The 19084-nt window shown below is 42.3% G+C and overlaps 1 protein-coding gene, 1 long non-coding RNA gene and 1 other non-coding gene across 3 annotated transcripts; 2 read left to right on the top strand and 1 right to left on the bottom strand.

Moving 5' to 3' along the window:
- Positions 1–3192: 3192 nt before the first annotated feature.
- trnal-aag (transfer RNA leucine (anticodon AAG)) lies at positions 3193–3274 on the bottom strand. Its single transcript has one exon. It is a non-coding gene; the product is annotated as a tRNA-Leu (tRNA).
- Positions 3275–3324: 50 nt separating this feature from the next.
- On the top strand, positions 3325–4725 carry LOC109876975 (vicilin-like seed storage protein At2g18540). Its single transcript, XM_031821239.1, has 2 exons — positions 3325–4257; positions 4533–4725. The coding sequence occupies exons 1-2, from the start codon at positions 3729–3731 to the stop codon at positions 4691–4693; spliced, it is 690 nt and encodes a 229-aa protein (XP_031677099.1). The 5' UTR covers positions 3325–3728; the 3' UTR covers positions 4694–4725.
- A 168-nt stretch (positions 4726–4893) lies between these two features.
- On the top strand, positions 4894–8133 carry LOC116372134 (uncharacterized). Its single transcript, XR_004209126.1, has 2 exons — positions 4894–4943; positions 7573–8133. It is a non-coding gene; the product is annotated as an uncharacterized LOC116372134 (long non-coding RNA).
- The last annotated feature ends 10951 nt before the right edge of the window (positions 8134–19084 follow it).

The following is a 19084-nucleotide window of genomic DNA, read 5'->3' as shown; positions in this document are numbered from 1 at the left end:
GTCAATGTGCAGGAGGTTATATACAAGACGTACCTGTACAGAGTCACTGTGCAGGAGGTTATATACAAGACGTACCGGTACAGAGTCAATGTGCAGGAGGTTATATACAAGACGTACCTGTACAGAGTCACTGTGCAGGAGGTTATATACAAGACGTACCGGTACAGAGTCAATGTGCAGGAGGTTATATACAAGACGTACCGGTACAGAGTCAATGTGCAGGAGGTTATATACAAGACGTACCGGTACAGAGTCAATGTGCAGGAGGTTATATACAAGACGTACCTGTACAGAGTCAATGTGCAGGAGGTTATATACAAGACGTACCTGTACAGAGTCAATGTGCAGGAGGTTATATACAAGACGTACCTGTACAGAGTCACTGTGCAGGAGGTTATATACAAGACGTACCTGTACAGAGTCACTGTGCAGGAGGTTATATACAAGACGTACCTGTACAGAGTCACTGTGCAGGAGGTTATATACAAGACGTACCTGTACAGAGTCACTGTGCAGGAGGTTATATACAAGACGTACCTGTACAGAGTCACTGTGCAGGAGGTTATATACAAGACGTACCTGTACAGAGTCACTGTGCAGGAGGTTATATACAAGACGTACCTGTACAGAGTCACTGTGCAGGAGGTTATATACAAGACGTACCTGTACAGAGTCACTGTGCAGGGGGTTATATACAAGACGTACCTGTACAGAGTCAATGTGCAGGGGGTTATATACAAGACGTACCGGTACAGAGTCACTGTGCAGGAGGTTATATACAAGACGTACCTGTACAGAGTCAATGTGCAGGGGGTTATATACAAGACGTACCTGTACAGAGTCAATGTGCAGGAGGTTATATACAAGACGTACCTGTACAGAGTCAATGTGCAGGGGGTTATATACAAGACGTACCTGTACAGAGTCACTGTGCAGGGGGTTATATACAAGACGTACCTGTACAGAGTCAATGTGCAGGAGGTTATATACAAGACGTACCTGTACAGAGTCAATGTGCAGGAGGTTATATACAAGACGTACCTGTACAGAGTCAATGTGCAGGAGGTTATATACAAGACGTACCTGTACAGAGTCAATGTGCAGGGGGTTATATACAAGACGTACCTGTACAGAGTCACTGTGCAGGAGGTTATATACAAGACGTACCGGTACAGAGTCACTGTGCAGGAGGTTATATACAAGACGTACCTGTACAGAGTCACTGTGCAGGGGGTTATATACAAGACGTACCTGTACAGAGTCACTGTGCAGGAGGTTATATACAAGACGTACCGGTACAGAGTCACTGTGCAGGAGGTTATATACAAGACGTACCGGTACAGAGTCACTGTGCAGGAGGTTATATACAAGACGTACCTGTACAGAGTCACTGTGCAGGGGGTTATATACAAGACGTACCTGTACAGAGTCACTGTGCAGGAGGTTATATACAAGACGTACCTGTACAGAGTCAATGTGCAGGGGGTTATATACAAGACGTACCTGTACAGAGTCACTGTGCAGGAGGTTATATACAAGACGTACCTGTACAATGTGCAGGAGGTTATATACAAGACGTACCTGTACAGAGTCAATGTGCAGGGGGTTATATACAAGACGTACCTGTACAGAGTCAATGTGCAGGAGGTTATATACAAGACGTACCTGTACAGAGTCAATGTGCAGGAGGTTATATACAAGACGTACCTGTACAGAGTCAATGTGCAGGAGGTTATATACAAGACGTACCGGTACAGAGTCAATGTGCAGGAGGTTATATACAAGACGTACCTGTACAGAGTCAATGTGCAGGGGGTTATATACAAGACGTACCTGTACAGAGTCAATGTGCAGGAGGTTATATACAAGACGTACCTGTACAGAGTCAATGTGCAGGAGGTTATATACAAGACGTACCTGTACAGAGTCAATGTGCAGGGGGTTATATACAAGACGTACCTGTACAGAGTCAATGTGCAGGAGGTTATATACAAGACGTACCTGTACAGAGTCAATGTGCAGGAGGTTATATACAAGACGTACCTGTACAGAGTCAATGTGCAGGAGGTTATATACAAGACGTACCGGTACAGAGTCACTGTGCAGGAGGTTATATACAAGACGTACCTGTACAGAGTCAATGTGCAGGAGGTTATATACAAGACGTACCGGTACAGAGTCACTGTGCAGGGGTACGAGGTAGTTGAGGTAATGTGTACATGTAGGTAGGGGTTAAAGTGACTTGGTTAATGACAGACTTCTTTTTTTTATCAGATATGTTTTTTTTTTTTTTTGAAATAGTAACATTCAAATCATTGTTGTGCAATTACAAACTAAACATGTTGTGGGCTATTGACAGGATGCCACTTCACATATGCAGCACAGATGCCTTTTAATAAAATGGTCTTTATCAATAGGAGTGAAGGAAACCATGGAAACCAAAGAACGCATTTATTTAGTACAATCAAATGAACCTTGTAGTACACTGCAGCTATTCTGCAATTACTGCGTCCTAAATATACCTCAGTCGACTGCAGTTACTGCACTTGGACTGCAGTTTCAAAACAGCAATCTTTTTTTTTTGTCAGGGAAGACGACATTTTTTTAACGTTATTTGCCACATAGCGTAGGTTTTTCAGGATAACTTCTTGATGTCGGCAAAAATGAACATGTGGCACTGACTCGCACACGCATTGCTGAAGATTTAGGATTAATATAAAGCATTTTCACCCAATTTAAATCCAATGACACGGTGAAATGTTTAGTTGATTTCATGTTGAATTCACTTTAGTTGACAATTTAACCAAATGTAAATCAAAACTGCAGGTGTTGGATCAACATTCACCTTCGAGACATAAATCTACGACGAGGAACCATAGTTTAGGAAATGGAGGCGAGTAGTGCGGATGAAATGGAGAAAAGGGTTGGGAAGCAACAGCTGTGCTTGGAATGAGGACAATATGTCTGTCAGTTCTGATGATATATATAAAAAAAAATTTTAGCCCCGTATTTAACTAGGCAAGTCAGTTAAGAACAATTCTTATTTACAATTACCGCAAACATGGGCCAATTGTGAGCCGCACTATGGGACTTCCGATCACGACCGTTTGTGATACAGTTTAGAATCGAACCAGGGTCTGTAGTGACGACTCTAGCACTGAGATGCAGCGCAACTCAAGAGCCAAAAATATCTGGCAGCGGCGGGATTCGAACCCGCGCCTCCGAAGAGACTGGAGCCTTAATCCAGCGCCTTAGACCGCTCGGCCACGCTACCGATGAACGTACAAGTCTTCCAAATGATTCAACATATTGATATCCATTTTTATCAACTCCGCAGATAGTTGTATAGTGTGTATGTATAAGAAGTGTGGAAAAACCTTACATTGAAATGATTTGTTATGACATTGTTTGACAGAATCCTCTTTGCGTCACCCAATTCAGACAGCGAAGTGAGTCGTTCTTACGTGACGTATAATCTAGTGGACGGGATGCTAAGACGAGCAACACGGCTACTTATTCATCCACCTCGATAGCTTGCTAGGCAACATGAAACCGAAATATTGAAGCTCTTTAGGCCATTCTTGTGTATATTAGTCTCGGTGTTTTAAACACAATTATGTTAACGTATCAACTGCTTAATTGTAACGTCATTTGCATGTTAAATGTGTTAACTTGTTAAGATTGATACTGATCCCGGCACTAGGCTAGTCTCTAATGCTAACCAGCTAATGCTATTTAGCGAACTAATATCCCCGACCATGAGCTCACTAAGCTACTTCTCCCCTGCTAAAGAGGTCTGCTGGACTCAGAAAGAATCTCTGGGGCTGAACATTATCGTAAAAGAGGATGATATTACAGTGAAAGGAGAGGAAGAAGCTTTCAGAATGAAAAAGGAGGAAGAGGAGGATATTATAGTGAAAGAAGAGAATGAAACTTTAGGAGTGAAAGAGGAAGAGGGGATACAGGCTGTCACAGTGGTAAAAGAGGTAGAATCTTTCAGAATGAAAAAGGAGGAAGAGGAGGATATTATAGTGAAAGAAGAGAATGAAACTTTAGGAGTGAAAGAGGAAGAGGGGATACAGGCTGTCACAGTGGAAGAGGAGGTAGAAGCTTTCAGAATGAAAAGGGAGGAAGAGGAGGCTGTTTCAGTGAAAGACGAACCTTTTTGGGAGGAAGAGGAGCCTGTCTCAATAAAAGAGAAGGTTGAAGCCGTTCTGGGAGTGAAAGAGGAGGAGACAGAAGCTCTTATTAACACCAGTGAGTATTGTCTAAAAACAACTCAGCAGTTGTTGAACTAGGCTAAGGTGTGGTTTTAAAGGGGCATTCTACTGAAGTTATGCTCTCAAATATATTGTTCAGTACTGGAGGAATTGATAAAGGGGCACTCTGCGATTGGTACATACATTTTTTTTAAACTAAATTAAATTAACTACATTTTTTTAAAGTAAATTATTGATACGAATTCCCTTCCATCTATGATTGCAATAACAAGTCATAAGTTCACCATCTGTTTGATGTTCTCATTCACACAGGAGAGAGACATGACTATGGTGGATCCTCTGGGGAGCCTCAACAACATCCTGATGCTGACAAGGCAGAGAAGAGTCTCTCCAGATCAGAACACCAGATGGTACAGCTTGGTCTGGACAAGCAAACAGCTTTCTCTATCGGGCTCTGGGCTGGGTTTCTGTAAAGCACTTCATGACAACAGTGACATCAGCATCCATAATGATATGTGTCTGTGTCCCCTCTTTATGGTTACCAGGACAACGCTAGCCCTTCCTCCCTCCCGGAGTCCCTGTATCGTGCCTCTCCCGGTAGCACCTTACTGCTGGGTATGAAGAGGTTGTCTGTGCTGCTGGTGGACTGCAGGAAAACAACGGGGCTGAGTGGAACTGTGAGAGGAGGAGAAGAGAAGAAAGGATCAGATTTGACACATCAAAGTAAGTGCTGTAGTTGAGTTTGAACAAATAGAATAGATCTGCCCACTCGGGTCTGTTCCCAGTAGGGCTGGTATCTGTTCCCAGTAGGGCTGGTCCCTGTTCCCAGAAAACATTACATTGAGAAGCTCCACAGGTCCACACGGTTGGACTAGTAACCGGAAGGTTGCAAGTTCAAATCCCCCGAGCTGACAAGGTACAAATCTGTCGTTCTGCCCCTGAACAAGGCAGTTAACCCACTGTTAACCCACTGTTAACCCACTGTTAACCCACTGTTAACCCACTGTTAACCCACTGTTAACCCACAGTTAACCCACTGTTAACCCACTGTTAACCCACTGTTAACCCACTGTTAACCCACAGTTAACCCACTGTTAACCCACTGTTAACCCACTGTTAACCCACTGTTAACCCACAGTTAACCCACAGTTAACCCACGGTTAACCCACTGTTAACCCACTGTTAACCCACTGTTAACCCACAGTTAACCCACTGTTAACCCACTGTTAACCCACAGTTAACCCACTGTTAACCCACTGTTAACCCACTGTTAACCCACTGTTAACCCACTGTTAACCCACAGTTAACCCACTGTTAACCCACTGTTAACCCACTGTTAACCCACTGTTAACCCACTGTTAATCCACTGTTAACCCACTGTTAACCCACTGTTAACCCACTGTTAACCCACTGTTAACCCACTGTTAACCCCACTGTTAACCCACTGTTAACCCACTGTTAACCCACTGTTAACCCACTGTTAACCCACTGTTAACCCACTGTTCCTCATTAAAAATAAGAATTTGTTCTTTAACTGACTTAGTTAAATAAAGGTAAAAAAAAATGTTTTAAAAAAAATAAAAAATAAAATAGTGGTGGTGCGTTAAGCCAATCAGATGTCAAATTGGCGGTGAGGTGAATTGTGCGTCTGGGCGCTGCATAGTTAATCTGACGTCTGCATTGACCATGTAGCATTTACAGTGATACGACCTCTTCAGAAGTAGAGGGGCATTCATACCTGACCATGTAGCATTTACAGTGATACGACCTCTTCAGAAGTCAGGGCATTCATACCTGACCATGTAGCATTTACTGTGATACGACCTCTTCAGAAGTCAGGGCATTCATACTTGACCATGTAGAATTTACAGTGATACGACCTCTTCAGAAGTAGAAGGGCATTCATACTTCTTGCGCTTCGTGAAGCAGTGCAGAGCTGTTGTCCAGGAAGTTGTCCAGGAAGTTGTCAAGGACGTGAGTTTGTTTTTGTACAGGATGTACTGTTGACGTCCTGTGGAATCCATAGGAATTGCATCTTCTGATATTTTACAATATGACCTTTCTCTTGCATTTCTAAGAGGATGGTCTCTCTCCAAAAAAAAAAAAAAAATCTGTTTGGATTTTCTCCTACCATATCTATTGTGTTATATTCTCCTACATTATTTTTACATTTCTACAAACTTCAACGTTTTTTCTTTCCAATGGTACCAATTATATGCATATCCTCTCTTCAGGACCTGAGCTACAGTCAGTTTACTTTGGGCACGTCATTCAGACAGGAAGTGGAGAAAAAAGGGGGGCCCTATCCCTAAGGGCATGTGCGAGCACACTCCTCCAGTTCACCTAGCTGAGTTAAAAGCAAAAGAATATCAAAAATAATAAATATTCTATTTATACTTCCTCTTTTTGTTTATTTACCTATTTTGATGTCATATATTAAATTTGGATTTACTTCCAAAGTCTTAGTCAATAATTGAAACCAACCTCATTTAATCTGACATCCACATTCCATTGATGCCCTGCTAACCCTATATCAGATGTTGGATGTAGAGCTCAATAAGGAGGTTATAGAGCTAGATCAGATTTGGATAAATTCCCTTACAACCCCTAAGAAGTAGATCAGATTAGGATGTTATTTTTGATCAATAAGGATGTCAAGATGTAATAAGGATGTCATAAATCTAGATCAGATTAGGATGTCATTTTTGATCAATAAGGATGTCAAGATGTAATAATGATATCATAAATCTAGATCAGATTAGGATGTTATTTTTGATCAATAAGGATGTCAAGATGTAATAAGGATGTCATAAATCTAGATCAGATTTGGATGTCATTTTTGATCAATAAGGATGTCAAGATGTAATAAGGATATCATAAATCTAGATCAGATTTGGATGTCATTTTTGATCAATAAGGATGTCAAGATGTAATAAGGATATCATAAATCTAGATCAGATTAGGATGTCATTTTTGATCAATAAGGATGTCAAGATGTAATAAGGATGTCATAAATCTAGATCAGATTAGGATGTCATTTTTGATCAATAAGGATGTCAAGATGTAATAAGGATATCATAAATCTAGATCAGATTAGGATGTCATTTTTGATCAATAAGGATGTCAAGATGTAATAAGGATGTCATAAATCTAGATCAGATTAGGATGTCAACAAAAAAAGACACAACAACATGTAAAGTTCAATAGGATTTATTTTTATTAGCCTACAGTTCTCTACAGCCACTCTGCTCTGAGGGATCTATATTAAACCCCATACATACAAAGACATAGCAGGAGGTTTCATCATGTGGACTTCGTACATGTCTGTCTAACTAAACACTGTCTTTGGCAGGAGAGAGATCAGACTCTCACGTTGACAGCGGTAAGAGTCCTTCGGGGGATCCGGACCCAGCGACGTCCAAACCAGCTGGACGACACCACTGCGCCCAGTGTGGAAAGAGTTTTAACCATTTAGGGAACCTGAAAACGCACGGGAGGACACATACGGGAGAGAAGCCGTACCACTGCCCCCTCTGTGGAAAGAGATTCACCCATTCAGGGAGCCTGAAAGCACATACAAAAATACACACAGGGGAGAAACCTTATCACTGCTCTCAGTGCGGAAAGAGATTTATCCAGTTAGGGAACCTGGAATCACACGAGAGAACTCACACAGAAGTAAAGAGGCTTTTCCACTGTTCTCATTGTGAAAAAACGTTTAAGAATTTAGGGAACCTGAAAGTGCATGAGAAATGCCATACAGGCGGGAAGCTTTTTCGCTGCTCCCAGTGTGGAACGATATTTACCCAGTTTAGGCATCTGACAGACCACGAGGTAACACACACAGGGAAGATGCCGTACCACTGCTCCCAGTGTGGAAAGACATATTTCACGTCACATGCACATAGTCTTCATGAGAGAACACACACAGTGCTCCCGCCCTTATCTCATATTTTTGACTGAAAAATCGTGTTTTTTGTTTGTTTATGCCACATGAAATCAAATTGTAGAAAGTATACTCGACAACGACGACGAAACAAATGTTACCCTCTGTTTCTTCTTGAGAAAACACGATAAAACAATTCTTTAACATTAAATTCTTATTACTACCAACTGAAATAAGAATTTCCAATATTATTTTTCCAATCAAGTTACAGAGCTCTACCAGGCGGTTGAGACGTCAAGAGGGTCTACAATGACACATTAGAATGCCGTTTTGTTACAGAGCTCTACCAGGCGGTTGAGACGTCAAGAGGGTCATATCTACAGTGACACATTAGAATGCCGTTTTGTTACAGAGCTCTACCAGGCGGTTGAGACGTCAAGAGGGTCATATCTACAGTGACACATTAGAATGCCGTTTTGTTACAGAGCTCTACCAGGCGGTTGAGAAGTCAAGAGGGTCTACAATGACACATTAGAATGCCGTTTTGTTACAGAGCTCTACCAGGCGGTTGAGACGTCAAGAGGGTCATATCTACAGTGACACATTAGAATGCCGTTTTGTTACAGAGCTCTACCAGGCGGTTGAGAAGTCAAGAGGGTCTACAATGACACATTAGAATGCCGTTTTGTTACAGAGCTCTACCAGGCGGTTGAGACGTCAAGAGGGTCATATCTACAATGACACATTAGAATGCCGTTTTGTTACAGAGCTCTACCAGGCGGTTGAGACGTCAAGAGGGTCATATCTACAATGACACATTAGAATGCCGTTTTGTTACAGAGCTCTACCAGGCGGTTGAGACGTCAAGAGGGTCATATCTACAATGACACATTAGAATGCCGTTTTGTTACAGAGCTCTACCAGGCGGTTGAGACGTCAAGAGGGTCATATCTACAATGACACATTAGAATGCCGTTTTGTTACAGAGCTCTACCAGGCGGTTGAGACGTCAAGAGGGTCATATCTACAATGACACATTAGAATGCCGTTTTGTTACAGAGCTCTACCAGGCGGTTGAGACGTCAAGAGGGTCATATCTACAATGACACATTAGAATGCCGTTTTGTTACAGAGCTCTACCAGGCGGTTGAGACGTCAAGAGGGTCATATCTACAATGACACATTAGAATGCCGTTTTGTTACAGAGCTCTACCAGGCGGTTGAGAAGTCAAGAGGGTCTACAATGACACATTAGAATGCCGTTTTGTTACAGAGCTCTACCAGGCGGTTGAGACGTCAAGAGGGTCATATCTACAATGACACATTAGAATGCCGTTTTGTTACAGAGCTCTACCAGGCGGTTGAGACGTCAAGAGGGTCATATCTACAATGACACATTAGAATGCCGTTTTGTTACAGAGCTCTACCAGGCGGTTGAGACGTCAAGAGGGTCATATCTACAATGACACATTAGAATGCCGTTTTGTTACAGAGCTCTACCAGGCGGTTGAGACGTCAAGAGGGTCATATCTACAGTGACACATTAGAATGCCGTTTTGTTACAGAGCTCTACCAGGCGGTTGAGACGTCAAGAGGGTCATATCTACAATGACACATTAGAATGCCGTTTTGTTACAGAGCTCTACCAGGCGGTTGAGACGTCAAGAGGGTCATATCTACAGTGACACATTAGAATGCCGTTTTGTTACAGAGCTCTACCAGGCGGTTGAGACGTCAAGAGGGTCATATCTACAATGACACATTAGAATGCCGTTTTGTTACAGAGGTCTACCAGGCGGTTGAGAAGTCAAGAGGGTCTACAATGACACATTAGAATGCCGTTTTGCATAGCATTTTTACTGATCTAGAAAATATACATTTACTTTAGGTATGCTTCAATGGCCTTTTAATACATAGTTAAGCATTGTTAAGAGGACTGATCTCAAACGTGGAACAACATATGGTAATATTCAATTACATTTTGAAATGTTTGTGTTTTTCCAGGTAGTGGATACAGTAGTAGTCACACAAAATGGCTTTCTTGTAACTGTGGTAGTAGTAGTAGTAACAGCAGTGGTACTGGTAGTAGCAGTAGTACTGGTAGTAGTAGTAGTAGTACTGGTAGCAGTAGTGCTGGTAGTAGCAGTAGTACTGGTAGCAGTAGCAGTAGTACTGGTAGTAGTAGTAGTGGTAGTAGTAGTAGTAACAGTAGTAGTAGCAGTAGTACTGGTAGTAGTAACAGTAGTACTGGTAGTAGTAGTAGTAACAGTAGTACTGGTAGTAGCAGTAGTACTGGTAGTAGTAACAGTAGTAGTAGTAGTAACAGCAGTGGTACTGGTAGTAGCAGTAGTACTGGTAGCAGTAGCAGTAGTAGTGGTAGTAGTAGTAGTAACAGTAGTAGTAGCAGTAGTACTGGTAGTAGTAACAGTAGTACTGGTAGTAGTAGTAGTAACAGTAGTACTGGTAGTAGCAGTAGTACTGGTAGTAGTAACAGTAGTAGTAGTAGTAACAGCAGTGGTACTGGTAGTAGCAGTAGTACTGGTAGCAGTAGCAGTAGTACTGGTAGTAGTAACAGTAGTACTGGTAGTAGTAGTAGTAACAGTAGTACTGGTAGTAGTAACAGTAGTAACAGTAGTAGTAACAGTAGTACTGGTAGTAGCAGTAGTACTGGTAGTAGTAACAGTAGTAGTAACAGTAGTACTGGTAGTAGTAACAGTAGTAGTAACAGTAGTACTGGTAGTAGTAACAGTAGTAGTAACAGTAGTAGTAACAGTAGTACTGGTAGTAGTAGTAGTAACAGTAGTACTGGTAGTAGCAGTAGTACTGGTAGTAGTAACAGTAGTAGTAACAGTAGTACTGGTAGTAGTAGTAGTAACAGTAGTACTGGTAGTAGCAGTAGTACTGGTAGTAGTAACAGTAGTAGTAACAGTAGTACTGGTAGTACTGGTAGTAGTAACAGTAGTAGTAACAGTAGTAGTAGTACTGGTAGTAGTAACAGTAGTAGTAACAGTAGTAGTAGTACTGGTAGTAGTAACAGTAGTAGTAACAGTAGTAGTAGTACTGGTAGTAGTAACAGTAGTAGTAACAGTAGTAGTAGTACTGGTAGTAGTAACAGTAGTAGTAACAGTAGTAGTAGTACTGGTAGTAGTAACAGTAGTAGTAACAGTAGTAGTAGTACTGGTAGTAGTAACAGTAGTACTGGTAGTAGTAACAGTAGTACTGGTAGTAGTAGTAGTAACAGTAGTACTGGTAGTAGTAACAGTAGTACTGGTAGTAGTAGTAGTAACAGTAGTACTGGTAGTAGCAGTAGTACTGGTAGTAGTAACAGTAGTAGTAGTACTGGTAGTAGCAGCTTTTCCTTTCGTTCTCACAGTTGTAGACTGAATTGTACACCAATCTACAATCATAACGTCAATCATATATAATTATCAAATAGTAACATTCTAAACTAGCAAAACCCTTTTTTAATACAAATCAACCAGGTTTTTTTGGTTGGCAGCTTGAGAAAATACATCTTTAGAGTTCTTAGGAAGGCATTTCTAAGGCTCTGGGCGATGTGGTGTGTGCCGCCATATCAATCGGTCCGTTTAGTGAAGTACGGAACGGGAGAGTCTGATAGCAGCCTGTTTGTTGTCACGGAGACAGGGAGTGTTCAGTTTGCTCTCTGGTTGGAGGGAGCCAGTCTGTAAACTGGAAGTTCTTCAGTGTTTTACTTGCTATATTGTATTTACTTTGCCACCATGGCCTTTTTTTTGCCTTTACCTCCCTTCTCACCTCATTTGCTCACATTGTATATAGACTTGTTTATACTGTATTATTGACTGTATGCTTGTTTATTCCATGTGTAACTCTGTGTCGTTGTATCTGTCGAACTGCTTTGCTTTATCTTGGCCAGGTCGCAATTGTAAATGAGAACTTGTTCTCAACTTGCCTACCTGGTTAAATAAAGGTGAAATAAAAAATAAAAACAATTTGAAACAAAATGTCAGGCAGATCTGCTCCTGTCTTACATGAGTGCTTCCCGGTAGCTGGTGTACAGTTACGACCAGCCTAGAAGGATTCTGCTGCAGGGGTCTCTTCTGGACACTCTCCAGCTTGAACGGTCAGGGTTTGAGTGAGGTCAGGATGTGATCATGGTATGCGAGGATGACAGCCAGGGAAAACAGACTCCAGAATTGGTCTTACAACTGGTCTCTTGAATAATGTTTACATACTGCTTTACTCAATTCAATTCAATTCAAGGGCTTTATTGGCATGGGAAACATGTGTTAACATTGCCAAAGCAAGTGAGGTAGACAACATACAAAGTGAATATATAAAGTGAAAAACAACAAAAATTAACAGTAAACATTACACATACAGAAGTTTCAAAACAGTAAAGACATTACAAATGTCATATTATATATATATATACAGTGTTCTAACAATGTACAAATGGCTAAAGGACACAAGATAAAATAAATAAGCATAAATATGGGTTGTATTTACAATGGTGTTTGTTCTTCACTGGTTGCCCTTTTCTCGTGGCAACAGGTCACAAATCTTGCTGCTGTGATGGCACACTGTGGAATTTCACCCAGTAGATATGGGAGTTTTTCAAAATTGGATTTGTTTTCTAATTCTTTGTGGATCTGTGTAATCTGAGGGAAATATGTCTCTCTAATATGGTCATACATTGGGCAGGAGGTTAGGAAGTGCAGCTCAGTTTCCACCTCATTTTGTGGGCAGAGAGCACATAGCCTGTCTTCTCTTGAGAGCCATGTCTGCCTACGGCGGCCTTTCTCAATAGCAAGGCTATGCTCACTGAGTCTGTACATAGTCAAGGCTTTCCTTAATTTTGGGTCAGTCACAGTGGTCAGGTATTCTGCCGCTGTGTACTCTCTGTGTAGGGCCAAATAGCATTCTAGTTTGCTCTGTTTTTTTGTTAATTCTTTCCAATGTGTCAAGTAATTATCTTTTTGTTTCCTCATGATTTGGTTGGGTCTAATTGTGCTGCTGTCCTGGGGCTCTGTAGTGTGTGTTTGTGTTTGTGAACAGAGCCCCAGGACCAGCTTGCTTAGGGGACTCTTCTCCAGGTTCATCTCTCTGTAGGTGATGGCTTTGTTATGGAAGGTTTGTGAATCGCTTCCTTTTAGGTGGTTGTAGAATTTAACAGCTCTTTTCTGGATTTTGATAATTAGTGGGTATCGGCCTAATTCTGCTCTGCATGCATTATTTGGTGTTCTACGTTGTACACGGAGGATATTTTTGCAGAATTCTGCGTGCAGAGTCTCAATTTGGTGTTTGTCCCATTTTGTGAAGTCTTGGTTGGTGAGCGGACCCCAGACCTCACAACCATAAAGGGCAATGGGCTCTATGACTGATTCAAGTATTTTTAGCCAAATCCTAATTGGTATGTTGTACTTTATGTTTCTTTTGATGGCATAGAATGCCCTTCTTGCCTTGTCTCTCAGATCGTTCACAGCTTTGTGGAAGTTACCTGTGGTGCTGATGTTTAGGCCAAGGTATGTATAGTTTTTTGTGTGCTCTAGGGCAACAGTGTCTAGATGGAATTTGTATTTGTGGTCCTGGTGACTGGACCTTTTTTGGAACACCATTATTTTGGTCTTACTGAGATTTACTGTCAGGGCCCAGGTCTGACAGAATCTGTGCATAAGATCTAGGTGCTGCTGTAGGCCCTCCTTGGTTGGTGACAGATGCACCAGATCATCAGCAAACAGCAGACATTTGACTTCGGATTCTAGCAGGGGGAGGCCGGGTGCTGCAGACTTTTCTAGTGCCCTCGCCAATTCGTTGATATATATGTTGAAGAGGGTGGGGCTTAAGCTGCATCCCTGTCTAACCCCACGACCCTGTGTGAAGAAATGTGTGTGTTTTTTGCCAATTTTAACCGCACACTTGTTGTTTGTGTACATGGATTTTATAATGTCGTATGTTTTACCCCCAACACCGCTTTCCATCAGTTTGTATAGCAGACCCTCATGCCAGATTGAGTCGAAGGCTTTTTTGAAATCAACAAAGCATGAGAAGACTTTGCCTTTGTTTTGGTTTGTTTGATTGTCAATTAGGGTGTGCAGGGTGAATACGTGGTCTGTTGTACGGTAATTTGGTAAAAAGCCAATTTGACATTTGCTCAGTACATTGTTTTCATTGAGGAAATTTACGAGTCTGCTGTTAATAATAATGCAGAGGATTTTCCCGAGGTTACTGTTGACACATATTCCACGGTAGTTATTGGGGTCAAATTTGTCTCCACTTTTGTGGATTGGGGTGATCAGTCCTTGGTTCCAAATATTGGGGAAGATGCCAGAGCTAAGTATGATGTTAAAGAGTTTTAGTATAGCCAATTGGAATTTGTTGTCTGTATATTTGATCATTTCATTGAGGATACCATCAACACCACAGGCCTTTTTGGGTTGGAGGGTTTTTATTTTGTCCTGTAACTCTTTCAATGTAATTGGAGAATCCAGTGGGTTCTGGTAGTCTTTAATAGTTGATTCTAAAATCTGTGTTTGATCATGTATATGTTTTTGCTCTTTATTCTTTGTTATAGAGCCAAAAAGATTGGAGAAGTGGTTTACCCATACATCTCCATTTTGGATAGATAATTCTTCGTGTTGTTGTTTGTTTAGTGTTTTCCAATTTTCCCAGAAGTGGTTAGAGTCTATGGATTCTTCAATTGCATTGAGCTGATTTCTGACGTGCTGTTCCTTCTTTTTCCGTAGTGTATTTCTGTATTGTTTTAGTGATTCACCATAGTGAAGGCGTAGACTCAGGTTTTCCGGGTCTCTATGTTTTTGGTTGGACAGGTTTCTCAATTTCTTTCTTAGATTTTTGCATTCTTCATCAAACCATTTGTCATTATTGTTAATTTACTTCGGTTTTCTATTTGAGATTTTTAGATTTGATAGGGAAGCTGAGAGGTCAAATATACTGTTAAGATTTTCTACTGCCAAGTTTACACCTTCACTATTACAGTGGAACGTTTTACCCAGGAAATTGTCTAAGAGGGATTGAATTTGTTGTTGCCTAATTGTTTTTTGGTAGGTTTCCAAACTGCATTCCTTCCATCTATAGCATTTCTTAATGTTACTCAGTTCCTTTGGCTTTGATGCCTCATGATTGAGTATTGCTCTGTTTAAGTATACTGTGATTTTGCTGTGGTCTGATAGGGGTGTCAGTGGGCTGACTGTGAACGCTCTGAGAGACTCTGGGTTGAGGTCAGTGATAAAGTAGTCTACAGTACTACTGCCAAGAGATGAGCTATAGGTGTACCTACCATAGGAGTCCCCTCGAAGCCTACCGTTGACTATGTACATACCCAGCGTGCGACAGAGCTGCAGGAGTTGTGACCCGTTTTTGTTGGTTATGTTGTCATAGTTGTGCCTAGGGGGGCATATGGGGGAGGGAATGCTGTCAGCTCCAGGCAGGTGTTTGTCCCCCTGTGTGCTGAGGGTGTCAGGTTCTTGTCCGGTTCTGGCATTTAGGTCACCACAGACTAGTACATGTCCCTGGGCCTGGAAGTGATTGATTTCCCCCTCCAGGATGGAGAAGCTGTCTTCATTAAAATATGGGGATTCTAGTGGGGGGATATAGGTAGCACACAGGAGGACATTTTTCTCTGTTAGGATAATTTCTTTTTGAATTTCTAGCCAAATGTAGAATGTTCCTGTTTTGATTAATTTAATGGAGTGAGTTAGGTCTGCTCTATACCAAATTAGCATACCCCCTGAGTCCCTTCCCTGTTTCACACCTGGTAGTTTGGTGGATGGGACTACCAGCTCTCTGTAACCTAGAGGGCAACCAGTGGGTCCATCTCCTCTATACCAGGTTTCTTGCAGGATGACAATGTCTGTATTACCGATTTCTTTGGTGAAGTCCGGGTTTCTGCTCTTTAGGCCAAAGGCAGATGACCTCAGGCCTTGGATATTCCAGGATAATATAGTGAAGGCTTTTTGTTCCATAGAGTGTCCAATGTTGTTGGTCGTGGTTTAGCCTCAGGCCAGTAAGTGTGAGCAGAGCCTGCTGAGCATCTGGTACATGCCATTGGCTTGGGCGAGTGTGAGAGTGGGGGTTGGGACTGTTTGCCCGCTCACTACCTGGGCGTATGTGTGGCTTCCATGTTGAGGCCCTCTTTGCAGGGGTGGGGTGCATGGGGTGGGCAGGAGTGGCATAGGTCTGATCTGAGGGGGCCTAAATGGAGTGTGGGCATGGTTGACGTGGGGGGGTGTTGATTGGTTGGGGTGGGGGTGTGGATGTGTCTGGTTGTACTGTGGTCTGGATGTAATTCCTCTTGGCGTGGGTCCTCTATGTGTAGGTCCAGGGGGAGGTCCTGCAGATCTGGGAGGGTGTCTCGCTGGTCTGGGTGGGGTGTCTATTGATCTGTTGCTCCTGTGTGGAGTGTTGGGGATGCGTTTGAGAGCGATGTCCTTTAGAGTCCGGGCAAAGGTGGGCACTGCTGCCTTGTAGAGGTGGACCTGGTCATAGAGGCTGTTCAAGTCCAGGGTGGAGTGGTGGGCCAGGAAAACGTTTGGTTTTGAGGCACAGTCACGGGAAATACTTGCATTTACCCGCTGTATTGTGGCGGGGTGGAAGTCTTTTCGTGGTAGCAGGGTGGAGATAACCACTTGTGCGTTGGGGAAAGTAGAAGAAGCCTTTTCAATCACTCCCTTCAGTGCTGTGGCCACTCTTTCCTGCTGTGCTCTCAGGTCGTTTGTGCCTGTGTGTATTATTATGTGGCTGGGTGAGCCTAGTTTGGCCTCAGACAGAAGGTCTAGGGCACGCTGGGTGTTTGGACACCAGAGTTTAGACACACTGTGTTTGGGAAAAAGTATTTTTTCTTCTATATATTTCCCATTTGAGTCCATAAGTAGTACAATCTGTGTCTTGTGTTTGTCCTCAGTGGGTGTGGGGGGGTTGACAGAAGGGCTATCAGGGTGGCTGACAGGGGGGGTGCTCAGAGGGGGTGAGAGCCTCTGGGCTTGGGGTTCTTCATTTGTCTGTTGTGCTGTGGTGTCGACTCTATGGTCAGGGTCTGGTATGGACTGTTCTGCTGTGGTGTCGAGACTTTTGTTGGGTGCTGAGGTGGGCTGTTCTGCTGGCTTCTCTGTGGGGGTGGCCACCTCTCTAGTGGGTTGTTCTCTGTCACACGCCGTCCCCCTCAACTTCTCCTCCATCCCCCTCACCCTCTCCTCCATCCCCCTCAACCTCTCCTCCACCAGCAGTCTGATACTCTCCTCTAGTGCTCTGTTCTGCTCCTCTTTCTCCTGTTGTATTTGTCTCACCACTGTCCAAAGTGCAGATATGTCTCTGTCCACCTCCAGCTCTCCGGGTCTGGTTAAGGGGCTGTTGTTGTGCTGGACTGTTGTCTGGGTCTGTGCTGACTGAAGTGTAATCACCTGCTGTTCTAGCTCCACCTGCCTTATCTCCAGCTGGGTGAATTTGTCCTTCATTTCAATGAGGGAGTGGTAATCTGTGCTGGGAGGTTGACCCTCCGCTGGGGGTTGCTCATCTGTGGGGTTACATAATGAAGAGGTCTGGTCTGATCCTCTCGGGGTGGGGGTATCTTTATCAAGGGAGAGTTTCTCCTGCTGAGCTAATACTTTGATTAGGTGAAAGTCCAGCTGAAACTGTTTGTGGTTACGCTGTACCATCACTGTTCCGGACTTATAGATATTTATATTACTTAACTCAGAGTCCTCGTTGTCAAGTATTCTGAGTTTCCACCCCTCGTTAATCCCCCCTCTCGTAACAGAGGGGTAGTGTGCTAATATAGCACTGTGCCATGCCAGGGGATGGTTTGTGTGGAAGATAAGGTTGCTGATGTTCCCATTTTTGTAATAGTCAGCAAAAAGTGTCTCTTGATTTTCCATAAGGAGCTTCATTTTGTAATCTTTTCTTCCCTTATCATTCTTTACATGCGCAGGGTACTGTATTTTAATTACCTCTGAACAGCGGGAGGGAGCTTCTAAGGCCTCTCCATTTGGTTGGGGTAGACTGTGTGACTCTCCTGCCATTGTTGGGCTAATGAGCTTTGACACCTCTCACTTGACACGTCAGTGCTATTTGAAGCTGTATCAAGCTTGGCAGAATTATGTTAGAATTAGAGTTAGAAATCCTTATAAAGTAATGTTGTGTATTTTTCTTCTTGGCTTTTGGAAAAAAATATATATAGTTTCAGACTAAGCATTACTCACTCAGTTCCAGGTTGGATGGTGTTTTCAGGTTTCTGTTGTTTTCCAGAGAATTTGCTGTATAGAGAAACAAATCTTGGTAGTTGTGAACCTTCCAGGTGATTCCGTAATTCCGTCCAAAATCAGGTTGTAGGTTTTAAGTTTTAATTTGAAGTAGGGGTTATGTTGTAGAGGGTAGAATCCAGTATGTGTTCCTGACAAAAAATCTAAGTTTATCTAACTCCTAATCTATCTTTTTTAAAGAAAATGCTGAAAAATGCAGGAGCTCATCTGATTGTGACTTCCTCTCTGCTTGCTCTCTCTCTCTACTCATCTCAAATGTATATATTCTGTATTTTATTCTCCTGTATTTTAGTCAAAGCCACTCTGACATTACTCATCCTAATATTTATATATTTATTAATTCCATTCTTTTACTTTTAAGATTTGTGTGGAATTGTTGTGAATTGTTAGATATTACTGTTTGGAGCTATGATCACAAGCATTTCACTACACCCGCAATAACATCTGCTACAACATGTGTATGGACCAATAACATCTGCTACAACATGGGTATGGACCAATAACATCTGCTACAACATGTGTATGGACCAATAACATCTGCTTAAAATGTGTATGGACCAATAACATCTGCTACAACATGTGTATGGACCAATAACATCTGCTACAACATGGGTATGGACCAATAACATCTGCTACAACATGTGTATGGACCAATAACATCTGCTTAAAATGTGTATGGACCAATAACATCTGCTACAACATGTGTATGGACCAATAACATC

This window comes from Oncorhynchus kisutch, unplaced genomic scaffold (genome assembly GCF_002021735.2).
Source record: "Oncorhynchus kisutch isolate 150728-3 unplaced genomic scaffold, Okis_V2 scaffold3931, whole genome shotgun sequence".
Classification (NCBI taxonomy): domain Eukaryota; kingdom Metazoa; phylum Chordata; class Actinopteri; order Salmoniformes; family Salmonidae; genus Oncorhynchus; species Oncorhynchus kisutch.
The sequence above is the reverse complement of the archived record's forward strand: the minus strand, read 5'-3'. Positions and strand labels throughout refer to the sequence as shown.